Genomic DNA, 11,844 nt, shown 5'->3' with positions numbered 1-11,844 from the left:
CATCCTTTTGGTTATGCGTGACCAATAGTGTAGCATCAGAAGGAGGGGGGAATTGTTGATCTATGAACTCCCAGATCTTATTCACTATCAAAACCATTGTTATTCTTTCCCTCCAAGGATTGTATTTGGATGCACCCTCTAACCGGTCTTCAAACCTCAGCCTAGTTGCATCCATCCTTACAACCGCCAAATCAAATACACATTCCATAAAAAATATAACTACTGGAAAATAATTATTATGTTGTAACCCTTGTGACAAAATCAATCTTCCTTCTTAGACTTTATTGCTCTAATACCATGTTAAAATTTTCAATATCAAACCTAATTTGAATTCGTAGCAATTTATTTTATGCCGAAAAAATATATTCATGCAATAAGTTATTTTTCTAAAAACTTGTTGAATAAAAATACATTGGTATTTTAACTTAAGTAATTTGTAGCAAAAATTTAAATAGAAAATAAGTCGCAAACACACAAAATTTCCGCCCTCCAAATTCTCCATTTTTTTACTCAGGAAAATTAAGGGCTCCCTTAATAGGGAAAATGGCTCTTATAGAATACACAAAAAATACAACTAATGGAACCTGGCAAAATCAACCCCCTGAAATTTGTCTTGCACTTTGACTAGTTGTCTCTCACAAGTTCGGCCCTCCTAAAGCTACTCAACTCTCCACTAGTTGTCTTGCACTTTGACTAGTTGTCTCTCACAAGTTCAGCCCTCCTAAAGCTACTCAACTCTCCACTAGTGCGGCCTCAACCCTCTGAGCCTCCCCATACTCTTGACACACATGTACGAACTTGGCCTTAACCCATTCAACCTCTCCAATCTGGTAACACACTCTCAACCTTAACCCAAGTAAATCTTGGCCCTCCACTAGTGCACTCCACCTACAAATTTTGTGCTCACTCCTCTTGAGAAATTCACTCTCCCAACGAAATTGATGTATCTTTCAACTCTCCCTCAGGCTTTTTTTATAATTTCTCATTCAGCAAGATCTCAAACCCCAGATCTCTTAATTGATGAGTGGCTACGATTAGATCCTAAGCCTCACTTGAGATCAACAGTAGAGATTAGATCTATCGCATTAAAGTAAATTACAGTAGAGATTCGATCTAACTCATTGAAGTAAATTTATTTACTTTTCATTAGAAAATCTTAGCCCAACAGCCAACATTAATTACTAAATTAATCAATTTATTTTTTCTAAGTTAAAGTTAAAGTTAGGAAAGAGATCATAAAAATCACTTACTCGTTATGAACAAGTACCTAAAGAGGATTTTGCACATCTTCTGCATGCTTGACACCTAGCCAATGCAAAAGCACTTGTCCGAGCTATCATCATCAACACCATATGATGCAGATACATACGCATAACTATGACTACAAACGTTTAACCCCACAGAGACAAAACAAACCTGATAACAGTTGTCTACTTTTGCTTGCATTTGCAATTTATACTTAATCACTTGAGACACCAACCAATCTTCAGCCTTTTCCAACAGATGATAAATTGGGTACTCTACAAGGTATGAAGGCTGCTAAATACAGCAAAATCCATTTTAGGTTTACCCAACACTGTCATATCCATTGTATACAAAAGAGAATCTTTAGAAAATGTTAAGCCTCAATATTGCACTCTGAAGAACTGAGAACATAAAAAATCCTTATTAACTTGTCAACACATTAAAATGTAACCAATCAATAGACATTCGGCCAGGTGAGTACAAATTCAAATGGAAATCAGTTGAGGAAATGTAATATACAGGTTAAATTGCAACTGGAAGGCATGCACCACGATAAAATCTTGAACAAAGTATCATGTAGTTTTCAAAAATATTTTAAGAAACAAAAGTCAAGAAGAACAACATGCTTTGATAACCAGATAAGAATTGTAAAAGAATATGACACAAATGGTCTGAAATACAATCTTAATTTGGGTCACATAGACCAGAAAGTCTATGTGCACATTGAAATATAAATATGACTAAAAATGGGCACTACACCCTTTCAAACAACAGCAGTATTGGTCACATTGGACTTTTTTTCCAGTGCTTAATTAAAATTATGCATGACAACAATGTGAGGAAGCCAGAAATCCATTCCCCAGATATTAATGGTGAAATGAATCTCTAACAACGTACAAAGTTCAAACATCATTTAAAACACATCCAAGATTAAATGCCTCTGTTTCTGCCTCAGGAACATAGAAGATAAATATAAAGCTACTGAAAATCAAACCTGCATTCTAAAAATTTTGGATTTGGAAAAGGTAGCATGCTATAAGCTCCGTGTGACCAGGTTAAGCTTTTGAATTATGATATAGCCAATACTAACATCATGCTTGCTGAATTTCATCTTGAGGTTTTGGACAAGTACGCTCTTCATAAAACCACAAGTCTTTGAATTCCCGTCGCAGAAATGCCAAAATTAGGATCATACCTATATTCCAATGAAAAGTATTAGGCAATAAACAAAAGAAGTCCATAGGAAGAGGCTGCAAATTACAAATTTCACATACCCAGTGTACATGGAACAAGATAAAGCAGTGCTGGTTGGCCATGCCCATCCATCAGGTACAAGGCAACATAAGTGAGTAAGAGACCTGCAAACATAAGTTTAAAAGATGGATTTAAGTTTCTTATCACATTATCATAATGCCAATTAAACCTTCAAAATGAAAATAATCCAAAGTTCCTCAAAATTCGAAGCAACTTTGTCAAAAATAGTCTTTCAAGGCTCTAGGAAATTAATATAATTAAATTTCACACTCTGGGATTGGGGGTGCTTGAGGAAATGGTTCACACGTCCCCAGAAACTCAAGGAAATACATGGAAAAACGTTTACCCAATGCAACGGATGGTTTTCCCCAAAAAGGGGGCAACTGGACATCACCCTCCCACAAAAGGGAGATGCCTGGGCACCCACAACCCTCCCCACTATCTTTTTTCCACGAACCGATGAAGATAGAATATAGAGGATGGTAATGAGCCATCTATGACCTTGGTAATTATTGTTTGAGCTTTGAGGAGTTTATGACCTTGGTAATTACTGTTTGAGCTTTGAGGAGTCTATGACCTTGGTATTTAATAGTAATGTAGGATTCTCCTTTATCTTACCTTTTCCAACCTCATCAAAATGCACATGGATAAAGTATATTCTCAAATTCCATTTGCAATTCAGCAGACTTAATGTTTTTCAGGATTTCAGGATTGGTAGTATTATAATCTAAGTTGCAGGAAATGTTGGAGAAGGGTCCGTTTCTGGCCAGAAACGAAACGGAAACGAGGAAACTCATACCGTACGGCCTGGAAACGCGTTTCCAACCGTACTGGCTCATTTCTCGAGGAGAAACGTGGCTAGTACGGCCTGAAATGCGTTTCCAGGCCGTACGACAAAGTTTCCTCTTCTAACTTGACTTTTTCTTGTATTTTTTTTATTTTTTCACTTCTAATTTTTTATTGGGCGACTAAAATATATTTTGGATGCCTCTCAAGTTATAAAAAAGAGGATTTTTTTGAGTGGGGCAGCCTAATGTTCAAGCCTATGGCCCTAGTGTTGATATTCAATTCATGGTAATGTTAAATTCTTAAAGTAAAAGCAACATCACTTTTACTTAGATTTTTAGCATTACCATGAAATGACTCGGGATGTTTGAGAGTGGTTTCGCCCTCATTCGATTTCATATGGAGAAAGTAGAATTTTAGATCTCACTCAAAATCGAGCAGACTTATCTGTTTTTCAGGATTTCAGGATTGGGGGGATTGCAATGTTTCCATTGGATTTTGTTATGAACTAGGGTATGGAACTTGTATTTAATCAAGAGAACCAAGCCCTCTATGCAGGGGAGACTCCCAATAATCAAGAGCACGTAGGATACTAGGGATGGAACCTGTATTTAATCAAGAGCACTAAGGTCATTCGACTATGTAGGAGGAGACTCCCAATCAAGCATGAGACAAGAAATTAGAAATTTCTCGTGGCTGATTTTGGATATTGCCATTTTCATTGTGTGATCATTCATGAGTAAATGTGATGTTAATTTAGATACTTATAGTTTATGCATTGACAATTGACAATTTAATCATAATGTAATAAATTAGAATGTATCATATATGTTTTATGATTGCACATATTTCTTAAATGTCCTAATATATTGTGTTTCCCCGTTTCCAAAATTTGGGGGGGTCACATTTCGTACCCGTGCCCGTTTCAGAAACTCGTACCCATTTCCCCGTTTCGTACAACTTAGATTATAATGTTTCCACTAGTCACACAATGATGAATTTGCATGGGATGAATTGTTATCATTGGGATTTTATCATTATTATTTTTTATTTTTATAATTTTAGAGATGGGAAACCCTATGCCAGGGACCCCAATGTCCCTCCTTTTTTCCTAAAATTTGAGGGGGTCCCCCACATGTTCCCCTTGTGCATCTCCCCACTACCATGCTCCCCCATCCTGGAAACTTGGTGCAACATAGTAAATTTCAAGTGCTTCAATTGTCTCATGCGATGAAGAGCAAGGAATCCAAGGTCATTATAACAAAAGCACTATTTGCCTGATTGGGAAGTGTATATGGAATGTTGATTGCTTGTTTGTTCATGGAGATCCCACATATGACATATTCTGAGAGCTTTATCACTGAATATTCAGAATTGCACCCTAATTTTCCAATCAGCCTCAAGGGTAAATTCATAATGCTTGAAGAGAACAACTCAGATTTAGTTCCCTGTAGTTTGGGACAGCCCATGAATGGATGTCGAGAAGTGTTATGCATCTTCCCACTTTATAGATCAACATTCATATGATTTCAGCAAGGAGACATCTTTTTAATCATGATCACCAGTCATCATCAACTGGTGGTACAGGGAGGAAAATAACAGTAAGGTATGCTAATTCAGCCATTTAAGTTTACAGAGAACACTCTTACCATGCAGCAAACACATGTAAATTCTGCAAAAGGTGTCAATTTCAGGCAGCCAGATACTATGGGCAGTAGGGCCATCTGCATAGTGTTCGTGATACATGGCAGCAACTTTCAGGCACCAAAACAAGGGCAGCAAACCCTAGAATGCATTCTGACTTATTTTTCTCTAATCTGATTTTTCTATACTTCAGTTTTGTGGAGGTTTTCATGGTGGCGGCAAAGCAGGGATGCATCCTTGCAGATTTTTCTTGGAGCCACCATTTCCTTGTTGGATGATGCATTGGAAACTTTTATAGTAGCAAGGGAGGAGATCCATGCATAACTTTCAATCAGCTATAAGAGGACTTTTTTACAGCTTTTGTAGGCTCTAATTATGGCTGGCTGCTTGATGATGGATCATCTTGTTCATGTCCCAGGGGCCAGAGACAATTTCTATATCAGCCCTATCCAGCAATGGATGGGACCATGTGTGCAGTAGTATGAATCAGTGATGGTGTGACCTGGGCAAATCAGGGGTCAGCCTTCTTCTTCGGCAGCAAAGATCAGAAATTCCAACATACATTTGTAAGAAGTTGAATGTGTCTTGTTTTGGTTCACTACTAAACACAGGAAGATCTCATGCATTTGATGAGATGATTAGGAGAATCCATTAGTTGCTTCATCTCACCTAGAAGTATTGTCTGTGAAAATTCCAAAAACTGGAATCCTATTGCAGAAACTGGTATTATTTCTTCTAACTGATAAATTCATTATTCAGTTTATTGCTACGGCAACATCGAAATAAACACACTGCGACCTTCACAAATAAAACTGCGGGAAATAAATAGCGCTGGAACTGAGAAAATACTAGCACACACACATAAAAATTAACACCGTTGTTTTTGGACAAAAGTGTACGAAAATGTAACTAGGTTCGGTCTTCATTTGATGTATTTGAGTCATCATGTAATGTACTTGTCAAAAGAATAAAGAAAAGAATTTTTATTATTATTAGTGTGACTTGTTAAAGCTTGGGTTTCATGTTTGGGTCACCATGCTTTTGGTCAAAGTCCCCATTGAGGACTTCTAGGATTTATTATAAGTCAATAGAGTCATTGTACTCTTAAAGAGACCCTTCTTGAGCTTTTGAATCATGTAAAAAGGTTTAGTATTGAGTCAAATATAATTTATGTATCCTCCACATCAAGTCGGCGTAGAAGAGATCAAGTCGGCTTAGAGGGACATCAATTCGACCTCCCTTGAAGCCTATAAATAGAACCAAGTCAAATTCATTTGGAGCATCTCATCTCAAGCAAGTTCGATATCTCTAAAGAAGTTAGAGAAGTGTGAAGTGGGTCTAAGGAAGCCAAAAGAAGTATGAGTTGGGTGGAGTCTAAGGAGAAGAAGGAAAACGAAATTTTGGCGCCCCTCTCTCTCTTTGTTTCGTGCCCTAGTTTGGGATATCGAAGTCTTCCAAGTTTTGCTGATGCCGGACGCTGCTACATAGTCGAAGTTGCTAGAAGAGAGGTCGAAGATCTGGAAGGCTAACTTGGTGTGGAGGGAAGGTTTGGTCTTTGTCTAGGGTGAAGAGTCTCAAAGAATACTATTGAAAGGAAAAGAATTTTGAAAGGGTTTTCCCCTCGAGGGGGTTTTTCCCTAGCATAGTGCCTATATCTGGTGTCCATTGTTTTATGTACTTTTTCTTTGGTAATTGTTTGATGAACTAAAAGAAAGAAGATATAAAGAAAACTTAATAAGAAGTCAAGAACATCACAAGCAATTATCAAGTATAAGAAAATCTCTCTGCTGTTCTAACATGGTATCAGAGCTTTGATGAAGAAAGAAAAAAAAGGAAGTCTCAAGCACTTAATCAAGGAACCATTCAAAAGGGTTATTTCAGGAAGAAGTCCACTATATTCAAGGAAGATGTCTAACATAATCAAGGGAGAGAACAAACTTGAAGGAGTCTCAAATTATAAATCTTGCAAGAAGAGGATTGACCTCATCCTTGAAAAGAACAAAGTACTTGACTTGGTCAAAGGAAAAGTTAAGAAGCCTATAGATGACTCCAGTGATGATGACAAAGTAAAGTTTAGAGAATTAGAGATGGTGGTGATGACTCTAATGGTAGAAGGAATAAAGGACAACCCTGACCCATTCATAGCCAAAATCAATCATGCTCAGGAAATGTATGAAGCCTTATCAAATTTATTCACTATTAAGAACATTGGTCAAGTGGCAAGTTTGAAGAATGAACTAAGGACTACAAAGATGACTAAAGAAGATACAGTGGCCTCCTTTGTGAATATAGCAAGAATCAGAGATGATCTTTTGGCAATTGATGAAATTCTTCCAAACAAAGAACTCGTGATCATTGCTCTATTAGGATTGTGTTAAATTTAGGTATGTTCTATGCTTAGAGCAAATTTACTTCAATTTTCCATATTAGCTCATTATCAATTCCAGATTAGCAATCACATTTAGCATGATAGTAAAATGCAGATAGAACATAAACATAAATCGCAGAAAACAAGCCAAGACAAGAGGACATAAGATGTGGCGCCAGCCAGGGACAAACCTCAATGTGGGGAAACCCTTGATCAATTCTTCTTATGTTCTTCAATAGTTCAACACAGAGAGAGAGAGATAGTACATATACATCAGAAGTCAACATTTTGACTTGACAAAATAAGAGCAAAGATCTTCTCTAAGAAGATGACACATGAGGTAGCAGATCTGAACACAAGTGATTCCATCACCATGCTGTACCTATCACTATGTTGCACCATGTTGCACCCATCATCATTGTGTTGCACCATGTTGCATCCATCATCATTGTGCTACAGCATGTTGCACCCATCATCACTGTGCATCATCTTGTACCATGTGCATCCATCGTCACTATGTTGCACCATGTTGCACCCATCATCACTATGTTGCACCATGCTGCACCCATCATCATTGTGCATCATCACTATGTTGCACCATGTTGCACCCATCATCACTGTGCATCATCACTATGTTGCACCATGCTGCACCCATCATCATTGTGCATCATCATTGTGCTGCACCACGCTGCATCCATCATCACTGTGCATCATCATTGTGCTGCACCCATCATCACTATGTTGCACCATGCTGCATCCATCATCATTGTCCATCATCATCATGTTGTTGCAATCAGTGTTGCAGGAATCGCCCCCCCCCCCCGCCGGATCCAACCCAGAATCGCGGATCGGAGCGAAGCGTCCCAGAATCCACACTGGAAGCGCGATTCCGTTTTTGAGGTGGCGCGATTCCGGGTTAAAAAAGCGATTCCTGCCATTTGAGGTTGCGGCCCCCCGGAATCGCGCAACCTGGACGCAACCTGGACGCAACCCACCAATATGACATCATTCTCATATAGGATTCCTAATACCATATAACTTGAGCATTGTAGCCTGAATATACGGTCTTACTGCTCTGAATACAATGTCAACTCAATGAATATACATTGAAAAAGGGCGGATTGCGTGGCGCAACCGGAAGCGCAGTCATCTACTGAACTGATGGATGCACTTCTATATATTCATATACTGCTGTAATTAGAACATAGCAATACCATACTCAAGCTATTTGAGCAGTGATATCCATACATAATGCTAAGTGCATATAAGAATGAAGAAGTCTCTGCTTATAGGTTTATACCCATCATTGCCAATATTGGGAAGCCATACCAATATTGATCTATATGAGAAACGATAACATATATATGACTGAAGCAAGTGACATGTCCATATTGAATTGATGTCATGAACAAATGTCATAATGCAAAGAATCATACTGAAGCATATGCCAATGATCATATGACACTATTGGTAAATCATACCAGGAGCAAGAGCATAGCCATATAACGAACGTCCAATTATTCCAGAGGTGCAGTATCAAATTATCAATACACTGTGAGAGTAGATCTGAGAGACTTCCTTGTAAAGTCTGCAATTCTTGCTAATGTAGTTTGTTGCCCTTACCTTGCTTCAAATCACTGTGATCTTATGTCCAACTATGCTTCCACCTATGCTGATCTACTAGGTATTCAATGTACTGCTGGTGGGGCTTAAGCCTTAAGGTTCCTCCTCAAGCCTCCTACAATTCACGGTTTTGCTACAGCAAGGTCTAGGTCTTCATATACGCGGGTTAATACTTTTTATAGTTTTATGTTTTATAATATGCTTAAAAATTTGATGTATGTTTGTAATAGCTAGAATATAGATGATTGTTGTACATACTAGTAACTACAATGGAATCATGGATGCCATATCTATCTTGATTTATGCAAAAATATGCATGTTTTCATGTCTTCTACAATTAATTTGGTATTTGGGATGTTTGTTTTGAGTATAAATGCAAAAAAATATATAAAAATATATATATATAGCAGACGCTTCCGCGGACGCTTCGCTCCCTAGATTTTTGGAAAATGACGCTTCCGCGCTCCGCGCTTCCGCTTCGCTCCCGCTTCGTGCAACATTGGTTGCAATACATTCTTGTTGCTGCACCCATCATCATCATGTTGTTGCACTACCCACATCATGCTGTGAATCGTGATCCATTCAACCTAGAAACAAAAACCCCATAGCTTCTCTTCATTGGATACTTATGCCTAGCATATCATACCAAAACATAACCATGTTGTCACCTACAGCAAGAGACTAGATGATTGTGCAAGGCTTCTTTCAGGACAGCAACCAACTGCTTTCCTCCTGAAAACAGCGAGTAAGGGCTACCTCGAACAGTCCTCCTCAACTACGGATTGAGGCCTTTAATGACTGCGTCCTAGTGCACATTTAAATGTTGTTGTTTGGAGCCTCTGTTAGCTGCATATAAAACACTTATTGATAGCGTCCTAGTGCACCCTAAGTGTTGCGGTTAGGAGCCTCCGTTAGCTTCATATAAAACACTTATTGATAGTGTCGTAGTGCACCCTAAGTGTTGCAGTTAGGAGCCTCCTCTAGTTGTTGTGTGTTTCCTAATATAGCGTGAAAGGATCTCCCTTTATTGTGGATTAGATCTCCCTTTGAGGACTGCGGTTAGGGCTTTTATGGATCTTCTCTTTAGCTGCGTATAGAGGCTCCCTTTGACAATGAATGGAAGCTTCCATCATGACTGCGTTAAGTGCCTCTTCTTGCTGCATACACACCCCTAATAAGACAGCGTATTAGTGCATCATTTAGCAATGGTTAGGGCTTCTCCATACTAGTGTTAAGGCTAGCCTCATGGACTCTAATTTAGGGCAGCGTAGGTCTCTTTAGAAAACCCTTTCAGCTCCACGTCTAGGGCTTCTCCTTGATTGTGATAAGGGCTCTCCATGGCAACGTATAAGAAATTGTGTCTCCTCTATGACAGCGTTAGGGTCTAGGGCATCCTTTAGGGAAACGTAACATCTTAAGATCTCTCCCTCCCACCAAAACCCAAAGATAAGTGGAGAGGAATAGATCACAAGAGGTGTGTGTCAAATGACTTGCAAGCCACTTCTTTTTATAGTAAAACGTCGAGGATAGATGGGGCAATTTGGTTGTTGGCCGACCTTGACAAATTGTCGCATAACACAAATAAATTCATATCTCCATGAATACATGTCTTTGACAAGTATAAGAAGTAACCTCAGGATGACTAGATGATTACATGAAAGCAAAGATATGCATATTTGAAGAACATATCTACAGGAATCATGGAGGAAGAATTGGTTATGAATGTGCTTGATTGCATAGCATGCATATAACAATATTGATCAACATCAAGTATAGTCTCTGGAAGAAAAGAAGGGAGTTAACTATGACAACTCCAAGGAAAATATTACAGCTTGGTAATCAAGCTCGATCCTTGGGCACTCTAATGCATAAAGGAAGATTCATGTGGAGATGGATAATAAGGATGTTGATGCTATGATGAGAAAGTCTTCGTGATGAGGTAAGTATAATATTAATCATTATTGTTAGTTATTTGGTTAACATATTGTTTTTATTGCCTGGAAGAATATTGCAGGAATAGATCAAGAACGTTGAAGCAAGCTCAACATATTCGGCAATTATGAAGTCAAGGTGTGTTCATTTTGGGATTAAAAGATAATAGTGCAAGAAGATAACCTGAAGATCAACTTCATACAACAACAAGGAGATCACTTTCATAAAGTTATGATCAGCCTAAAGTTTGAAAGGGCTCAATATAATTCCTTCAATGATGTTGACAAGACGAAAGTAATGTGCAAGATTGATGACTTGAACCCTGTCACAAGTGTTAGAGGATGGCTCCATGATGTTCAGGAAGGTCGAATTTCTCTGATGACATGTTGATGTAAAAGGAGGAGCCTATGTAGAAACTACTACTATGATCTCCACTAGAAGAACAAAGTAGTTGATGTTGGACTTATGTTGCAGGAAACGTGGGGCAAGAGGGCGTTTCCGTATGGAAACGAGTAAAAAATGCTGAAACGTGTATCGGGCCGTACTGCCACGTTTCACGAAACTGAAACGTGGTCAGTACGGCCTGAAACGCGTTTCAGGGCCGTACGACCCACGTTTCAGCATTTACTTGTGTTTTTTTTTTTAATTTGTTTTCTAATCTATTCTTACGTTAGCCTAGTGACTTCTAGTTGCTTCTAGATGCCTGTCTAAAGTTATAAAAGTGAACTTTTGCCCTAGTGTTGATATGCAGTTCATGGTAATGTTAAATTCTTAAAGTAAAAGTGATATTCTCCTTTACTTTTCATTTTCATCCTTTTACTTAAATTTTTAACATTACCATGAAATGACTCAGGATGTTTGAGAGTGGTTTCGCCCTCATTGGATTTCATATGGAAAAAGTAGAATTTTAGATCTCACTCAAAATCCAGCAAACTTATCTGTTTTTCAGGATTTCAGGATTGGGGGGATTGCAATGTTTCCATTGGATTTTA

The 11,844-nt window shown here is 38.3% G+C and overlaps 1 protein-coding gene across 4 annotated transcripts in view; it reads right to left on the bottom strand.

Annotated features, from left to right (window-relative positions):
• Positions 1–1,856: 1,856 nt before the first annotated feature.
• The window catches only part of SPPL3 (SIGNAL PEPTIDE PEPTIDASE-LIKE 3), a 303,499-nt gene continuing 293,511 nt past the window's right edge, over positions 1,857–11,844 (bottom strand). For all 4 annotated transcript variants that reach the window (XM_089446401.1, XM_089446402.1, XM_089446399.1 and 1 more), the window contains 2 exons: positions 2,520–2,603; positions 1,857–2,440 (listed from right to left, as the gene is read on the bottom strand). In XM_089446401.1, coding sequence (XP_089302527.1) covers positions 2,383–2,440; positions 2,520–2,603 — 142 coding nt within the window. In that variant the 3' untranslated portion in view covers positions 1,857–2,382. The remainder of the gene's footprint in view (positions 2,441–2,519; positions 2,604–11,844) is intronic.

Source organism: Pinus tabuliformis, chromosome X, assembly GCF_031772625.1.
Source record: "Pinus tabuliformis cultivar Carrire ecotype Pingquan chromosome X, CPIR1, whole genome shotgun sequence".
NCBI classification, from domain to species: domain Eukaryota; kingdom Viridiplantae; phylum Streptophyta; class Pinopsida; order Pinales; family Pinaceae; genus Pinus; species Pinus tabuliformis.
Note: the sequence above shows the minus strand (reverse complement) of the source record. Positions and strands in the feature narration are given on the sequence as shown.